The sequence below is a fragment of the Neodothiora populina genome, assembly GCF_041146345.1.
Source record: "Neodothiora populina strain CPC 39397 chromosome Unknown canker_contig_7, whole genome shotgun sequence".
NCBI lineage: Eukaryota > Fungi > Ascomycota > Dothideomycetes > Dothideales > Dothioraceae > Neodothiora > Neodothiora populina.
The window spans coordinates 981123-999575 of NW_027191415.1; the positions used below are offsets into that span (position 1 = coordinate 981123).

The following is an 18453-nucleotide window of genomic DNA, read 5'->3' on the forward strand; positions in this document are numbered from 1 at the left end:
GGAGTCACACTGCACGAAATGCAATATTAGACTCGTGAAGAGAGCTAGCGTATGTACACCAGAAACAGAGAGTATATTCACAATCGCGAAAGAGTAGTTAGAAAGAACAAGATATCATTTTGCTGAGTCAAAGGAAAGTTATGCGATAGTGAGTCTGGGTGTAGCCGTAAAGCCTAACTCCGAGATAAAAAAGTGGGCCTGTGATTGCTTGGATTGCTTGATATGGCACCGTCTGCTCTTCGCCTATCTGAGCTTCAGGGCGAGCGCAATATTAAATATCGCCGACTTGCATAATTGGTCAGAGAGGTGCCGATCTTATCCTCGTCTTCGTGTGCACTGCTCTGCTGTACAGTTCCTGCACATGTATTTCATGTCTGTACAAATATAACACTTGTGATTTTCTCCGACTTTATGAGGGTCGCGTGCTGTATGAAGGGAAACAATAGAGACAATAGAGTCATAAAATGATATCTATGCAGCCAAAGGGAGATCGTCCATTTCCTTCTTCATGAACTTCCTGACCTCTTCCAAACCCTCCTTGACCACTTCTGTTTTGTTGACATATCCAATCCTGACATAACCCTTGAACTCATCTCCGAAACACGTCCCCGGGAGAAACATGACTCCCGTCTTCTCTTGTAGCTGCTTGCAAAATTCGACCGCATCTACAGGCTTACCATCCCTTTCGATTTTAATGAATGCTGTCGTGCCTGCTTCCGGCCTGACGTATGAGCAGTACTCGTCGTGCTTGATGACAAATCTTTCAATCATCTCAAGATTTGTCCGCGCCAGGCTGATATTTCTTCCGAGCAAACTGTGAATCGTATCCTGACTTAAAGCGAAAGTAGCGATCTGCTGATCCAGCACACCTACACTGATGGTGGTGTAGTCGCGAAACGAGGCACACTTCTCGATGATCTCTTTGCTTCGTGACGCTAACCAGCCGCAGCGAATGCCAGCCAGTGAATATGCTTTACTTAGCGAGCCTGTAACGATTGTCTTCTCGTAGCCCATGTTGATCATAGATGATGGGAAGTCCGAGTCCATCGGTCCAATCCCGTGGAACAGTGGACGGTAAACCTCATCAGACAGAATGGTAATGTCATGTTCACTTGCCAATTCGATGACCTTCTCCAGAAGTGACTTCCGCAGGACTGCTCCAGTAGGGTTGTTGGGGTTACTAGAGGGAATTAGTTGTCGTTGAAGGACCAAGCGGGATGTTGACTAACTTGATGATGATTAACTTAGTGTTCGGCTTTATCAGGTCCTTCAGATCATCAGCATCTGGTTGCCAATTCTTCTTCTCCTTTGCCTTCCACAAGTCGACATCAGCACCTAGCGACGCGGGCACAGAGTACAGCTGCTGATAAGTCGGATAATGACAAATGACATGATCTCCAGGTCCAATCAGGCTGGCAAGAACAAGATAATTGGCAGCAATGGCACCCGGTTGTATCAGAATGTCGTCTGTTCGTAGGGGAGTCCCGACCTTCGACGAGTAGAGCCGAGCCAGGTTAGTGCGCAAGTTCTCACTGCCACGTATATCGCCATAATTGAGAACTGTAGATAGATCAATGACATTCTCGCCTTTCTTTTCAGAAATGTCACGCAGTTCGTCCACAGATATCGAGGCGCAGCATGTTTCGGCTATATTGTATTTGGCTGTGGTTTCATATTTGTCCATCCACTATCACGAGTCAGAGGAGGCTCATGAGTAGCGGAAGAGGTGAAGGAAAGTGCCTGGCCATCCATAAATATCCTTCACAAGGAACATGATCTAGATATTGGGTCTGACGATCTTTAGTGATGTATAAACGAACGGACTTACTTGCTCGACAGCAAATGGCTCAATGGCAACCATGATCAGTCAAAGTATAGCGGCGCTAAAGAATGGGCCGACAGAGATCTCAATTCGTTCACTGATCTATAGCCTTTCATATACAATACTACTCCCTCATACGTGTATAAAGTGTTTGGAGGGGTACTGTGAGGCGGGGCAGCGGACATGCTCCGCAATTTCGTCCCGACCTTCCGCATCAATGGATGAACGCCGGATTTTGTTTGTCTTGGCGGCAACTCATAATTTGTACCGACATTCAAATGGCTCAGAGCCCAAACCTGTACTACTCTATTACTGGGCATTCCCATCAATGCCAGCTTTTAGAGCTTCTAAGCAGCAGTGAGGGATGATGCACCATCGATCTCAGATCATGGAGGTCTACTGTGTTCTGGCGTAGAGCTGCTTTTGAACATCCAGGCTTCGTGTATGAATATCTTCTACGGAAGTGGTCTTCCATGATTTATCGAAAGGTACGCTACTATTTTTTTTTCTTCTTCTCACCATCACTCTGTCCTTTACAAGATGAACAAGGCCTTTTGGCCGATAATCCCAGCTCTTAGATGCATTGCACCAAAAACAACGCTTCGCAATTGCCCTGATAAAACGTCCCTTCTGATTATTCGCACACAAACTCGAATTTTCGATTGTCCCCCATGTTGCTTTGACCTTATGCTAACATAGTATAATCAGACAGATCTGCCTTCGATAAGCTACGTTATGATCTCTGTAGCTGTCAATACTATATGATCTTCGATTCTCCACAATCCATTTGCCGTTGACAGTCTATGAAGGTCTTCTTGGGATATGGAATATCCATACCCGCTATAGACGTCGGTCCGGAAGCACATCACTAATCCAAAGGTCCATACATCCGCAGCATGAGTGAGGGTCTCTTCTGTGTGTCAACGAACGCGAGGGTCTGAACCATCATCGAATTGTATCTAGGTCGGACTGCTAGGATGGCCACCAACCTCGTAAGTCTCGATTAAAGCCTCGATATAAGACTCATCTGTCTGTGGTCGGCTTTTGCGATCACCACTTCTGTCCGCATTAGTTGCTCTTGCTGTGTCGTATAGCTCTCGACATTACTTGCATCCTCCTTCTGTTAGCATTGACTAGCAGTTTATACACGATCATAGTAATCTGACTCTGTTATTATTAATTTTTCATGTCCGTTGTACACCTCAATCATTTGCCGCGTGTGAAATTCCTTTGAAATGCTTGCGTCAGCGAAGAAGGTCTCTGATGGCGCGATCCCTATGACTGAGCTATTCGTATATAAAGCATTGTCCAGTGAGACCTAGAGGTGAGGACTGATGATGCAGCAAGACGATACCATAGCTTGCGCATAAACGACGTCAAGACATCTCGCTACCATGCATCCATGAATATCTGAACAATGTTCCTAGCTCAAAATAGCAAATAGGACCCTAATGCTAGAAGCCGTGACATACGGCGTGTATGCTAGCCGCGACGCCCTCTCGTCCAATCACGCCACCCCTTTTGATAATCCCCCACGCTTATGACCACATCCGGCACATCACATGAGGTGACATGATCTCTTATGCAAGCAAGCCAGCAGATACAGCAAAGTAGGCAAGCAACGCAAGCATGTGAACGAGGTTCGACCCCAGCAATCGCAAATAAAACAGGCTCGCTTCCCGCCGCCGCTATCATGGCACTACTACTGCTACATATAACCACCCGGGGGCAGAAGCAATTGATCTCATGTCCGTCTCCGTTCAGGCATATAGACCATCACTACTAGTGGCTGTGATTGCGATTGTCATTGCGGCGATATACACGCGTTCGAGCAGCATGAGCACGATGTCTGAGAGTGGAAACAAAGACGCCATTGCGGGCATGGGCGTCTGGGCTGATGGTCCTTGTCCTATGGTACACACTCCAGTATACGAAACCCAGAAAGTGAGTAGGGCTGCGCAGCATTGAAAGTTCGGCCTGTCGCATGAATATAGGCCTCTATCTGGTGTATTGTTTCTAACGCATGTTTTTGCTGGCGCAAGTAGGATGACATCTGGACGACTGGAGCTACACACATGGCTTTGATCCATAATGCCATTCTCCGAGGCTTCAATTCTGTCTATCTGCAGGCACCACATGTGAAGCCGGGAGACTATTCCGACTTTATTGGGTATAGTCTTGCTTGGTACAAGTTGGTAAAAAGCCACCATGACGACGAAGAAGCAGAGCTGTTCCCTAAAGTCGAGGGCGTGCTCAATGAGAAAGGCATCTGGGAGGAGACTATGCTTGAACATGGTATGTATTGCTTTAGGAACGAATGTCGAAGCATAAAAGATGTGCGAATATGCTGATAAACTTAAAACAACACAGAGTCATTTCTAGAAGGACTAGCAGCGTTTAACATATACCTAACCAGTCTCGCGGCGCCATCAGCTTTCTCGGGTTCAGAAGTCATACGAATAATGGACACGTTCCGTGAGCCCTTCACGAACCACTTCCACTCCGAGATCCACACGATCGCCAACTTCTCGAATCTATCTTCGGCGACGTCTTCAAGTCCCGAGATGAGAGAAGCAGCGGCTCTGACTTTCAAGACTTGGGGTAAGAAGACGTTGACCAAGGCCGGCATGACGGACGTGGTGCCTTTTGCTCTACTGAACATGGATGCGACGTTCGAAGACGGCAAGTGGGCGAATTGGCCGCCGATGCCTGGTCCGGTCAAGTGGATGCTTCTCAATGTCTTTGGAAGCTGGAATTGGGGGTGGTGGAAGTTCAGCAGTTGCGGTTCGGCGGGTATGCCTCGGCCGTTGTATGCACTGCAGGGAGTTGAGGTGAAATGAGATGGAAGCACTGGTTTTTTGACTGGACATGGTTCTCGCTTACTGATAAGTTGGTAGCATTTTATCTTCATTCGTTATTCATAGGGACTTGGTAATAAGCTCAACAGAACGAGATCCTGACCACTGATTTGCAATTGTTACCCGCCTCCATTTTCGAAGCAGTATGTGTGAGCAAGAAATGGCAATATTCGATACTCCCCACGTATTCATCATGCACTTTGTGCTTACAGTCTACTTACGATCAAGATTCTCGTAGAATCTCCATGCAGACTTATGGTCAGGAGTCAGATCAGTCTTCTTGAGCAGAGCCCGGAGAAGCTCCATAGGCATCTGGCCCTCTCGCATAATGCGATCGTGAAATCGCTTCTCCGTCATCAATCCGCCATCTACGACTTCCTTCCTCAGCGCATACAGCTGTAGAGCACCGAGCATGTATCCTGCTTGATACAAAGGAGAGTAGTCACCAGCGAAAGATCTCCGCACCTCGCCCTCTGCCGTCGCACGTTCATGTCCTCCTTTATGGACCAAGAGCTCGATGCACTCCTGAGGGCTCATTTTGCCAAGATGAAAGTTGATGGAAAATGTAATTCTGCAGCATCTGTGCATTCGCCAGAATAACATGCCGATGCGATTTTCTGGCGTCTTTGGAAATCGTTTGTTGTCCCAGAGGATCATCTCCCAGTAGAATGCCCAGCCTTCTACCGAGAAGCAGGTCTCGAACATCCAGCGATATGATCGGTATCGCGCATTCATGAAGAGCTGCAGGTGGTGACCAGGAATCAGTTCATGGAAGACCGTCGAGCGAGAGAAGTGGATGTTGTTCCCGCGCATGCTCATAAGCTTTGCATTGTGATCCATGGTGTTGGTGGGATATGAGACGATGATCTCGTCGCCTCCGAGGAAGAAAGGATTGACGGCTTGTCTTGCTGGGGACATCATATGCATTGGTATCGTCTCCGATGCAAGTGGAGGTACTGTGATGAGATCATGCTTCTGGACGAACTCGGTGGCTTCTGCTGCGAGATCTTTGACTAGCTGCGTCTGCCGGCCTGGCTCGACATAGAGAGTCTTCACGTACTCGAGCGCCTTGCGCCAGTCTTCGCCATAGCCTAATTCCTTGGCCGCCTTCTTCATCTCACTTTCACACCAAGCATACTCCATATCGCCGATCTTGAGTATCTCCTCAGGAGTATATGAGATCTTTTCCGCGAGCAGATCCGCAACCAGACCGTCACGCCCAATCGGGTCTCCGATGATGACAGAGTCCTTAATGTGGTATATACCAAGACTTCTTCCAATCATGCTCTCGTATTCTTTCAGATTGGTCTTGGCTGATTCGTAAGGATTAGCAACCCACCAGGTGAACATGGGGTCATAACCATGGTAGAAGTTGAACCATTCCTTAAGGTGTGCTCGCAGCTCCTTGAGACTTCTCATAGCACGAAATGCAGTCGAATTGTCTATTTTTGAGAGTTTCGAGCAAACTGCTCTACTGGCCTTGTTGACCTTCTGTCTAAGTCCATACATATCTTGAGCTGCTTTCTGGGCATCCATCGAGCTGACCTTCTGGCGGTCCTCACAAAGCTTAATGATTATACCAGAAAAGGGGAGCAGAGCTTCCATCTTCTTGTCCTTTGCAGCATCCAGTGAAAGTTGACGCAGTCCCCTCTCGAGATAGTTCCGAAGTAGTAAATAATCAATTCTCTCTTCCTGATCGTAAGAGTCGAATGGCTCATTGGCCGATTCAGTCAGCTCATCTTGGTAGAATTGCTCCAATCGCGCTCTACGGTTTGGGGATATCTTGATGTTATAGAAGGTGGTGATGTTCTTCAGGTCCTCACGGACTCGTTCAATCCTGTCTCTGATGGGCTCTGAAGGTGGTTCGTCACCATGATTGGAGTCGGGCTCGATGATACAGTATTGTTCCAGGTCTGCCTCGATACAGGAAGTTGTGACTCGAGGGGTGGCGGCCATGGTGGCAAAGTATCAGAGAAGCACGGTCACCAAAGGTGGTAGAGTTATGTCAGTGTCTAGTTTGCTCCTATGGATTTCTACAGTTGTATCCCTTGAAGCTACGAGATCACTCTGAAGTTCAATGCGACCTACAAAATAAGGGCATCGGCACAGGTAGCATCGCTGGAATAGCTATTCTTATCGTATGAGGTGTCGTACGATAAGGTCTCACAGATAGTACGGTAAACAAATGAGCTGCCTCATGGGGTAATCGATATGGGGAAGCTCTCCAACTCGAGAGTGCACATCGCACTTCACCACACATGCGCGGAGAGTTTCCATCTGAGTTATGGAGCGACCAACCTGTAGCGACCATCCTTTAGATGAGATCCAAAGCTTGAGTTCTCGTGATGTGTAAGCCAGCGGCGGCGGATTGAGACAAATTTCGTCGATGCAATCACGCAGTCTAAGCTCCCATATCGTACTTGCCCAATTATATCTAGTCAACGTACAGCGATATCCACCTGAAGTTTTGTTGATCTTTCCCGCATCAAAGAGTTGATGACTGATCAATCGCACGTTAAAGGTGATGATCGGTCTGGTTTTCAGTCTTGTCACCTCTAATCTAGCTCTCTTGACCTGCTGCTTGGTGCACCCACTAAAGTTCATCTATTTCTATTGTTGATTTCTGCTTCAGTAAAGATATAGATGTTTTGATAATTCTGTCATCAGGCAATGATTTAATACAGTCACCATGTGTAGGATCCGGAGAGGTGGGTGAGTACAAGGAGTTCACCAGAGCACCGCTCCATTCTAAGCCACTTCACTTGAAATTAGCCACTTCACTCGAAGACCACAAAGTATGATAAGGTCAGCAGGTACCTTTCGTTTTACCCAGGAAATCCTCCTTCTCATTCTTCCCTTCACCACGCTTGATCCCCATCATCTACTTGTCACATCTCTCCTCATTGCTCAATTCCAGAGTGTCCCAAACGAGACATCATAACGAGTTATTATGATGAAGCGTACGCCTTCGATCGATGATGGGCCTGCATCCGGCGTCCAGCCTTTAATAAAAACGACACGCAGAGATAGACATCCTTTAGTGAGCAGAGCTACTCGCAGACTTCCATGGCCACCTCTCGAGCTTGTTAGCCACGAGTTGTCGGAGGATATCAGCAACGCTAATCGAAAGAGTACTGATGGAAATCGAAGAGATTGGGCAAAGTTATACGATGCAGTGGTTCTGGGCTTCGATAACAATGGTCATTCAGCAAAAACAAGGAATGGCCATCCGCCTTTGACCTTACTACGATTTCTAGAGCTCGAGACAGAGAGGAAAGTTTTCATCGGAAACGGAACCCTCAATAAGTGTTCAATTTTCAAAACTCAAGCTGATTACCTGATTAAGAGGAACTGATTCACATTGGTTACTGGCATTCCAGTATGTTACTGGAGATGTCTCGATGATGACCGGAGAAGACTCCAACCTGGCGAGACTCTCGAAAGTCTGGAGAAGTGCTTCAATGTCGAGCTTACTCTGGAGCAGAGTGAGGCTTTGGATCAGAGCCGTAAAGACCAGCTGAAATTGACCATCAATTACGATACAGCCTCTTTGCCCGAGAAATACAAGCCATTTTAGCAGGTTACCCAAGGCCACGTCTTGGGTGCAAACATAAACCTCTCATTGTCTCAATCCTCAGCACAGAGCGCGATCGATGCGGAGGCTGCAGAATTTCTAACGCACCAGGCACAATCCCAGAACGCAACAGAGCCGAAAGCCGAGAGAGAATTTAGGACTTTGCTCCTAGGCTTGGATCAGGACGTAGAGCTCTTGTACAAGAAGATCAAGGTCCTCGAAAGTCAAAACACCGAATTCGCGGAGCGAGAAATCGAGAGAGGAGAATATCCGCGTCGCAGCCGAAGCTCGTCGCCTGGCCAAAGTCGACGATACTATCAAGGAACTCGATGAGTTGAGGAATCAACTTGGTCCGGCAGCGCTCGTACCCGTAGTGAGCTCTCAGATCAGCAAGGTGTCCAACGCCGTGAAGGAAATGAAAGGTCAGGATCAGACTGAGCTAGAGCCTCCTTCACTTGTCAGCGACATCCCATCAGCATCAGTCTGATCTCGCTGATGCGAATTTGGCACAGGAAGAGGGCTGAGAGAGCCCGCTTGTGTCTGTCCGCTATGACCCAATTCGCGCGTCTTTTTTCCGCGATTACTACCTAGGCATGAGTGAGCCACAGAGTTCAGTTCCAGCCTAACCACTACGGAACTGGGATGCAGGGGCACTTTATCACAACTGTATTGAAACATCTACGAAGCTGCCGGACAGGGTGGGCAAGTGAGGAGAAAAAGTACTTGTGCCATAACACAGGTTCGACTTGATTATTTGCTGAACAGCTGCTATGTCGACCAAACAAAAGGGGAGGGCAGTTTATGATACAAACAATTTCAACCCTATCAGTTGCTGCAGGACTATCCTGATGTTCCGCTATAGTCATGTCTTTGTCACTTTGCATTCTTATGATCGGCCGTGTGTTCACATGATGGTCATTCCCAGCTTCATCAGGGTTTTTGATGATTTGAACATTGCAGGGAAGTAATAGTGATATTGAGAGCGTAAGGTATTATACCGGTTAAGACACAATCCCGTCAATGCACGAACATCTCAATCGAGATCTCATTAGACCATCCAGCTTCAAGACCCATCTCCTTCCAAGCCCGCTCGAGATCGACCTCAAGTACTTCATCACAACTTTCACTCCTGCGCACCACGTGCCTCGGCACAGGCTTACCGAAGATCAACAGCATCATATCGTTCTCGATTGATCGCTGTCCGAGATCTGAAATCCACAGACCGAGTACGCCAAAGGCTTTGAGACTGATCCAGAGGCGAAGTCGTCCGGATTCTTCGACGTAGGCGTCTGAGCCTGCTATCGCAGCGACGCCAGTCATTTTGCCCAGAAGACCCAGGAAGGCCACTGAGATATCGCCCTGTTTGTGTGCAAAGTGTCGCAGAGGGTGTGCAGTCAGGATGTCCCACCCTTGGACGCCGACATTCACACCGACGAACGCAGATGGCTCGCCACGTGACATGGGCTTCGAGACGGTGCCGTCGAAGGCTCTTACGATGTATTTGCCTTCTTCTGTGCCTGGAAAGTCGTCGAGCTGAATAAACTCCGTGAGTGGTCTTTCGACACAGTTGAAGATGCCGAGGATACCGCTGCCTGTCTTTGCGTAGCCGTTGAAGGTGCCGACTCTCAGTAGGACTTGGTCGTGATAGTCGGCATAGGCGTCCATGGACTTTCCAACTACGGAAGGCCTGAGGATGACAGTTGTGCCGCGCGGTGTTTCGGCAGTCATTTGGTTGATCAGCTTGATGTCGTGTTTGCCAGGCTCGTCGGTGAAGTATATAGGCCCTCCGGAGACACATCTAGCTGCGCCGTGGAAGCTAGCCCAAGGGTGGTCGGTCTGGAACATGTCCCAGTCAGGCAGCACGTTGAGATGTTGGGTGAGTAGTGAGTTGTGGGCGTTGCAAAAGATATGCCAGGGGTGTGATGCTGGCACTTCGGGGAAGAAGTCATCCGAGTTGCGAACAAGTAGCCTGGGCTTGTTGGTGGGGAGCTGGGTGTGAAACAGGATCTGTGGTGTCTGAGACATGCAAGAGATCGCGCGAGAGGAAAAGTGCCGAAGATATGCGATGGTCCAAGAATCTTGGTATTCTTTGATCAACCTCCGTCGGTCAGGAGCGTGCAAAAGCATATCCAGAAAGAACTGAGCGTCAGTCTTCACCGAGTCTATGCCTGCATCACTCAAAAAGGCGTAGAAGTCGTTGTACATGCGCTGGACATCCGACTCGTCGACGACCACCATCTGGCCTTCTGCCACTCCTTTCTCCTTTTCCACAGTAATGGTCTTGTATCTCTTTGCGATGTTTCCGTCCTTGGCAACACCACCCCAGTAACCGAGAATCGCGTGCCACACAGCAATGTGTTTGATCTGTGGGTGGTCTTTGCGGATATCCTGGACTGTCGACTTCAGTCCACGGGGAAAGCCCGTCTTATTTGCATCGAAGTCGATCCAAGCCTTTTCGAATTGACTATTTCCGTCAGTCAATGACTGCCAGTTGTCGTCGATGATCAGATTGCTGATGGTGATCCCCTCGTTCTTCAGTGACTTGAGAGCCGTCTGAATCTTGTCTTCGCTAAGATTCTGTCCGAGTCCGTTCCAAGTACAGTACGTGAATCCATCATACCATTCCTCAAGCCACTCTGGTTTCACATTGTCGTCCACCAATGCCTTGACCTCCTTTTGCACTTCTCCACTCTCATCTTCGTAGCCTGCAACGATCCTTCGTGCATGATACATGACTGCGGCATTTGCCACTTCGAAGGACGACGCAACAGCCACGATGACACGAGCGGTGCCCTCTTTCTCCCTGTCATTGCGACCCCGAATTATGACGTTCCCATGGCCATCGTGAGTAAAGACGGTGAGTACATCATCCAGTCCACTAACAGCAAGACATACCACGTGTGCACCATCGTTACGAAGGAAGGAAGCAAGAACGGCGTCCTTGTCGGGATCAAACCGGGTTTTGCCTTGGCGGGGTGCTAACCATGGGCTCCAAAGTCGGACGAGCGAGAACCAGCGCGTGTAGTCCCTCGGCAGACCCAGTCTGTAATTGCTATAGCCCGAGTCTTGACCTTTTGCAGAGTTGACACGAGCGGTGATAGAATACAGCTTGGTCTGTGGAGTATCTGCAGATTCTCTGTGGATGGTAAGATCTGTACTCATTCCTTGAAAGAGACCTGTGAAATCGAGGTCTTCATGTTCACGCTGGAAGAAGATCGTGCCATCAGCAGTGCCACTGTGATCATTCACCCATTTCCAACCGCTCTGGCCACCAGTCTGGAATTTGATAGTGAAAGAAACTGGAAATGGTCCTGTAGATTGACGAGACAGATCCCCAGTGAACCAGGCGTGCGCAGCCTGACGAGAGTTGACAAGAACCTGCAGGGTCAGCAGGATAATTGAGCTGTATCAAAGGGGTCAAGACCTACTGTATCTTTGAGATCATCTGTGCGTCTCAAGGGTAAGTCGACCCATTCATGTCGACCTTGATCGTGCCAGACAGTGACTTTGACATCGCGATCATCGACTATAGTTGATCGTAAATCAGCTTATGGGCCATGGTGGTATTATGTATATTCTTCGGAATTTGGGCACCAACAACATGATGAGGATGGGTATGAGATATATCTACGTACCAGAGGTTGAATTGGTCTCAAGTAGGACGGAGAAGCGGATCTGCTATGCTCAGTACGAAGAGAGGTCAAGAGCTTAGCTGGACACATACGGAATCTTGACCTATCGCCACAGTCTTGGTTCGCCCGATTGGCGGCACACATGTGATGTTTGCGAACATATCAAGGTCAGCACTTTGCTGTGATGACAGAATCTTCTCAGGAATGGTGTCAGATAATGCAGGATAGACTCGCTGGCCAGAGTTCAGATCACAGTACCCGAAGGTGATACCCTTCTGCTTCTGTTTGGGCATAGCATTAAAGATTGTACATGAGTGACGACACGAGAAGAGCTAGATTAGGACAGTGGTATAGGAATGATCTCGGATAGTAGATAATGGACGTACACCGTACTGTGCACGTTTGCTAATGTTCAAGGTAAGGTAAGGTACGGTAAGATGAGCTACTCAGGTGTTTCGACTGGCGGAGATGTCGTCATGAACTAACACCTTAAGTCCGCTTTGGTTAATGATTTCCCCAGACGTGCAGTGCTCGTTTGTCAAAGGTGATTTCAAGCATAAGAACCTAGATGTGGAAAGGCTATACAAGTCTGGGCTCCACTTTTGAACACCAGAATAGAGACTTTCGAGGTCAATGGACTTTGAAACATTGACATGGTTGATAGAAATCGACAATACACAGAAATACGGTCGCTGGATTCGTCAAGCTCATTTCTGGGTCAATTGATAGACATGCTACCGGAACACAGCAATGAAGGTCTGGCACAGGTCGGCCAACACAACAGCGTTACAGTGCGTAAACGGGCATGGTGGAGTTGCAGAGTGCTAGTAAGGTACGGACTTTTGTGTTCTATCGGTCAAAGACAAGATGATTCAAGTAAGGTATGCTGTATAAGATATATCAAAGTGCCAAGTGATGTAGTGGGGGAAAGGGCTCCGAGGCTGCCCCACGTCGGGTCGCGGGATTCTGGCGTCAGGTCAATAAAGCAGGAAGGGACGACTGAAAGTTGGCAATTGCATTTTTGTTGCTAATCACCTGAGGTATCTACATCGTCGCTGTGCACAAGCTAGCCATAGCGACTATTCACCTCGCCTTTGTACACAGTACATATCACCCAAAGACTGTCCTCTAGCGACGACAGAGTGCAGTCTCTACAGGACCCCGTCACACCGACCAAACCCAATCTTGCCAGAGATGCCTCAGGAGGAGTCCAAGCCTGTCGATCAGGCCGCAGAGCAAGAGGCAGTGCAGCAGGCTGTCTCGGAGCTGAAGATCAGCGAAGAAGCAGGCGCACAAGCTGAGGAGCACAAAGAGTCATCGGAAGACGAAGCAGGAGAGGCAGAAGCCTCGACCGGCAACGACGCTACAAAGGGCAAGAAGAAGTCGAAGAAGTCGAAGAAGCAGAAGCTCAAGAACGCGCTGTCCACTGTGACTCCAGGCTCGAGTGCTGCTCCTGTCTCTGCATCCGAGCCTTTGCCTGCAAAGGCGATCAATGCGCTCAGCGACAGCCAGATCTCCGCCCTCGTCGCTCAGAACCCGGCATTGGCGCAACAAATCCTCAGCAGCGGCAGCGGCACTGACCAGCAAAAGCTGCGCGATGCTTTCAAGAACATCTCTGCGGCCGAACTACTGACGGGTATGAGCAAGGGCAAGAATGCAAAGGACATGGCAAGCTACAAGTTCTGGTCCACCCAGCCGGTGCCCAAATTCGACGACGATGCAGCCGCCGCCGCTGCAGCCGCAAGTTCGAGTGCTCAGTCAGCCGCCGCTGGAGAAGTAAAGAAGGAAGCCAAGAAGGAAGGTCCCATCAAAGAGGTGGACATCAACAAGGTGCCCAAGGAGCCATCTCCATTGGTGGCAGGATTTGAATGGAGCGAGGTGGATCTCGAAGACCCTCCTCAACTTGACGAAGTACAAGACCTTCTCTGCAACCACTACGTCGAGGATGACGAAGCCATGTTTCGCTTCAACTACCTCAAGGAGACACTGGCCTGGGCGCTCAAAGCTCCTGGCTGGCGCAAGAGCTGGCACGTGGGTGTTCGCGCTTCCAAGTCCCGCAAGCTTGTCGCCTTCATCTCTGCCATTCCTCTGCAGCTGCGTGTGCGAGACAACAAGATCAAGGGTTCCGAGGTCAACTTCCTCTGCATCCACAAGAAGCTGCGAGCGAAGCGTCTGGCTCCCGTCTTGATCATGGAAATCACCCGCAGATGTAACCTGGAGGGCGTTTTCCAGGCCATCTACACTGCCGGTGTCATATTACCCAAGCCGGTCGCGAGCTGCCGCTACTTCCATCGCGCATTGGACTGGGAAAAGCTCTACTCTGTGGGCTTCTCGCCGCTGCCATCAGGCAGCACCAAGCAACGACAGGTCATCAAGTACAGGCTTCCTGACAGAACAGCGACGCCTGGTCTGCGATTGATGGAGGCCAAAGATGTCGATGCCGTCCACAGTCTGCTCAACCGCTATCTCAAGCGCGTCAAGCTAGCGCAAGAGTTCAGCAAGGACGAAGTCGCCCATTGGTTTATCGACAACGAGAGCGACCCCAAGAGCGCCAAACGCGTTGTCTGGACCTACGTCGTCGAGGACTCGGCCAAGAAGATCACCGACTTCTTCAGCTTCTACTGCCTCGAGAGCAGCGTCATCCATGGGGCAGGCAACCACAGCACTATCAGAGCGGCTTACATGTTCTATTACGGTACAGAGAGCGCTTTCGTCGAACAAAAGGAGGACAAAGTGTTGAGCGACCGCTTGAATCTGCTCGCCAAGGACGCATTGATTCTCGCAAAACAGGTATGTTTTTGCCCCTTCACGAGACTGCGTAGAAGGTACACGATGCTGACCACCAGCCACAGGCTCGATTCGATGTTTTCAACGCTCTGACTCTGCTCGACAACCCGCTGTTCCTGGAGAAGCAGCTGTTCGGAGCCGGAGATGGCCAGCTGCACTACTACCTGTTCAACTACCGAACGGCAGATCTTCCGTCCGGTGTGGATGCAGGAAACCACGTGGATGCCCGGCAAAGAGGAGGCGTCGGCGTCGTCATGCTTTGAGAGACGAGAAGAGAAAAGCACTGATGGCTGCGAATGCATGCATGCATGCACATCATGGCGTCTCTCTTCCACAGATACCTTTATTATAGTGAATAGACCATGCCTCGAGCAGAGCCTCACGATTGACACATCCATCCCCAGCAGTGATTACCTTATATTGATACATCCATGTCCACGCGTCTCTCCCGATTGGCCACAGGTCACCCGCCCGCAGCGTTGCGGAGTCGGCAAAACCCTGGCTGAACTTTTTATGTCTCCGCAAAAGACGCAGATGCAGATAGATGGTCAGCGGGAACCAAAAAGTTGTCGTCGAAACCCCCGAGACTCGCCGCAACTTGGGTGTTCACGAGGCCAATTCCCCAACATCAAGAGTCGACAATCATGAGGGCCTCCAGTGTCGTGGCGAAGACTTCCTTCGGGGCATTACGCAGCAGCAGTAGTAGTTTCAATGCCGCCTCCTCGCACATTGCCGCTCGCAGACAATACACTGCTGCCGTGGCGCGCCTGGCGACTGTGCCGACGCTGCTGCGGTCTTGCGGTGTTGCCGCTGCAGGCAAGAAGCAGGCGGCGGTGACATGGCAGCCCAGGAGATACCAGAGTGGTACTGCCGCTGCAGTGTATGTATTGTGTTTCTGTATATGAATGTGTTGTAATGGACAGACGGTTCTGACGAGTTTGGTTTCTGTCTACAGGCTCGAACAGGCGATGCAGCAGCCGTCGGAACTCTCTCAGCAGGCTATTGTCGACAATCTCGATCCGGCGGAGTGGGCGCGTCTCGACAGGGTTAGGAATATTGGTATTGCTGTACGTTTTGAGCAGTTTGTGTTTTTAGTTGTGGCGACAGCATGAGAGAGACAAAGAGCTGAAGCGTCGAGACACACAGGCACACATCGACAGTGGCAAGACGACGGCGACGGAGCGCGTCTTGTTCTACACCGGACGCATCAAGTCCATTCACGAAGTCAGAGGCAAGGACTCGGTCGGTGCGAAGATGGACAGTATGGACTTGGAGCGCGAGAAGGGAATCACCATCCAGTCGGCCGCCACTTTCTGTGACTGGGTCAGAAAGGACCCGGATACCGGAGAGGACAAGAAATATCACGTCAACTTGATCGATACGCCTGGACATATTGATTTCACCATCGAGGTCGAGAGAGCATTGCGCGTTCTGGACGGTGCTGTGATGATTCTATGCGCCGTCAGTGGTGTGCAGTCGCAGACCATCACCGTCGACAGACAGATGCGAAGGTACGACGTTCCCAGACTTTCCTTTGTCAACAAGATGGACCGCATGGGGGCCAACCCCTTCAAGGCTGTCGAGCAGATCAACCAGAAACTCAGGATCCCTGCTGCCGCCATCCAGGTGCCCATCGGAGCCGAGGATGACTTCAATGGTGTCATCGACATTATCCGGAGAAAGGCCATTTACAATGACGGACCCAAGGGTGAGATCATCAGGGAGACGGACGAGATCCCAGCAGATCTCCAGAAGCTTGTGGAAGAGCGACGCGCAATGCTCATCGAGACACTCGCCGACGTCGACGAGGAGATGGCCGAGATGTTCCTCGACGAGCAGGAGCCTACCGTTCCCCAGATCAAGGCTGCCATCAGAAGAGCGACCATCGCTCGCAAGTTCACGCCCGTCTTGATGGGCTCAGCACTCGCAGACAAGTCCGTGCAGCCCATGCTCGACGCCGTCGTCGACTATCTCCCCAACCCAGCCGAAGTCCAGAACCTCGCGCTCGACAAGCGACGACAGGAGGCAGAGGTCAAGCTCGTCCCTTACAACGCCCTGCCCTTCGTCGGCCTGGCCTTCAAGCTCGAAGAGTCCAACTTCGGCCAACTCACCTACATCCGTGTCTACCAGGGCAGTCTGCGCAAGGGCGCCTCGGTCTACAACGCCCGCACCGACAAAAAGGTCAAGATCCCGCGTATCGTGCGCATGCACTCGAACGAGATGGAGGAAGTCAACGAGATCGGCGCCGGTGAGATCTGCGCCGTCTTCGGCGTCGACTGCGCATCCGGCGACACCTTCACCGACGGTCAGCTCGGCTACACCATGTCGTCCATGTTCGTCCCGGACCCCGTCATTTCCCTCTCCATCAAGCCCAAGAACACAAAGGACACGCCCAACTTCAGCAAAGCCATGTCGCGCTTCCAGCGCGAAGACCCGACCTTCCGCGTGCACGTTGACACTGAATCCCAGGAAACCATCATCAGCGGCATGGGCGAGCTGCACCTCGACATCTACGTCGAGCGCATGAGGCGAGAATACAAAGTCGACTGCGTCGTCGGCCAGCCGCAGGTCGCCTACCGCGAGACGATCCAATCAAAGGTGCCCTTCGACCACATCCTGAAAAAGCAAACCGGAGGAGCAGGAGACTACGCGCGAGTGGTCGGCTGGCTCGAACCCACGGGCGCGCTCGGCGAGAACAAGTTCGAGCAGCAAATCACCGGCGGCACGATTTCAGAGAAGTACCTGCTTGCATGCGACAAGGGGTTCCACGCCTCGTGCGACAAGGGCCCTCTACTAGGCCACCGAGTCCTCGGCGCGTCGATGGTCATCTTCGACGGCGCAACGCACATGACTGATTCCTCGGAAATGGCCTTCCGCAACGCGACGCAGCAAGCCTTCCGCAAAGCCTTCATGGCCGCATCCCCCCAGGTCCTCGAACCCCTGATGAAAACCACCATCACCGCCCCCAACGAGTTCCAAGGCAACATCGTAGGCCTGCTGAACAAGCGCAACGCGACCATCAGCGACACGGAGATCGGGCCCGAGGACTTTACGCTGTACGCCGACTGCTCGCTCAACAGCATGTTTGGCTTCTCGTCGCAGCTGCGCGCCGCCACGCAGGGCAAAGGCGAGTTCAGCATGGAGTTTTCGCATTATAACCCAGCGCCGATGCAGTTGCAGAAGGAGCTCATTGCTAAGCATGAGAAGACGCAGGCGGAGAGGAACAAGAAGTAGTTTTTTTTTCACTTCTTCATTGTTGGAAATGCTCTCGCTGGTTGTCGGATGAGGAGTGGTGTATAACAGTAAAGAAGAACATTCACATGTAACAATAAATTAGACGATTATTCTTTTTCCCCTTCCTCTCAAGAAAAGGAAACAAAACGACAAAAGACGATTAGACGGACAAAGTATCCGGATGAATCAAGAATAACGGCGAAGGCAACGGAACGGTGAGAAAAGAGCAAAGAGAAAGGGGCAGTAGACCAGCATTTGTCAAGAGACGATCTTGTTTGTACAGATATCATTTCCTGATTATTCTTTCCAACAGCTGCTTGGTCAGCTGGAAAGTTTTCTAAAAAAAAATCTCAACTTTTATTATCATTTCCTTAATTGGATTCTTTACCTGTCTCTTGTCTTCTTGATTTGGGTATCTGTCTTGTGAATCGACTGCCTTCGATGGTGATGAGCAGAAAGAGCTCACCGAGAGGTGAAGAATCTGCACTCTTTTCTCTTGTCTGGGACCGCCTTGTGTGCCTGTTGCAGTATTTGGCCTCAGGACAT

General features: G+C 50.4%; 5 protein-coding genes across 6 annotated transcripts; 3 read left to right on the forward strand and 2 right to left on the reverse strand.

Moving 5' to 3' along the window:
- Positions 1 to 471: 471 nt before the first annotated feature.
- Positions 472 to 1861, reverse strand: AAFC00_006391 (uncharacterized protein; the record flags this gene model as incomplete). Its single annotated transcript, XM_069346340.1, has 3 exons — positions 472 to 1180; positions 1230 to 1687; positions 1829 to 1861. 3 exons carry the CDS (start codon positions 1859 to 1861, stop codon positions 472 to 474), a joined length of 1200 nt encoding a protein of 399 aa, XP_069197550.1.
- Positions 1862 to 3667: 1806 nt separating this feature from the next.
- Positions 3668 to 4662, forward strand: AAFC00_006392 (uncharacterized protein; the record flags this gene model as incomplete). Its single annotated transcript, XM_069346342.1, has 3 exons — positions 3668 to 3766; positions 3868 to 4117; positions 4193 to 4662. The coding sequence occupies 3 exons, from the start codon at positions 3668 to 3670 to the stop codon at positions 4660 to 4662; spliced, it is 819 nt and encodes a 272-aa protein (XP_069197551.1).
- A 4609-nt stretch (positions 4663 to 9271) lies between these two features.
- AAFC00_006393 (uncharacterized protein) lies at positions 9272 to 12179 on the reverse strand (the record flags this gene model as incomplete). Of its 2 annotated transcripts, none has more annotated exons than XM_069348327.1 (4): positions 9272 to 11530; positions 11683 to 11780; positions 11890 to 11929; positions 11979 to 12179. In XM_069348327.1, 4 exons carry the CDS (start codon positions 12177 to 12179, stop codon positions 9272 to 9274), a joined length of 2598 nt encoding a protein of 865 aa, XP_069197552.1. The 2 variants fall into 2 exon arrangements, with proteins under 2 accessions (XP_069197552.1, XP_069197553.1); XM_069346343.1 differs by having other exon boundaries at positions 9272 to 11632.
- Positions 12180 to 13080: 901 nt separating this feature from the next.
- Positions 13081 to 14936, forward strand: AAFC00_006394 (uncharacterized protein; the record flags this gene model as incomplete). Its single annotated transcript, XM_069346344.1, has 2 exons — positions 13081 to 14676; positions 14739 to 14936. The coding sequence occupies 2 exons, from the start codon at positions 13081 to 13083 to the stop codon at positions 14934 to 14936; spliced, it is 1794 nt and encodes a 597-aa protein (XP_069197554.1).
- A 381-nt stretch (positions 14937 to 15317) lies between these two features.
- On the forward strand, positions 15318 to 17907 carry AAFC00_006395 (uncharacterized protein; the record flags this gene model as incomplete). Its single annotated transcript, XM_069346345.1, has 3 exons — positions 15318 to 15553; positions 15629 to 15740; positions 15820 to 17907. The coding sequence occupies 3 exons, from the start codon at positions 15318 to 15320 to the stop codon at positions 17905 to 17907; spliced, it is 2436 nt and encodes an 811-aa protein (XP_069197555.1).
- Between the last annotated feature and the right edge of the window lie 546 nt (positions 17908 to 18453).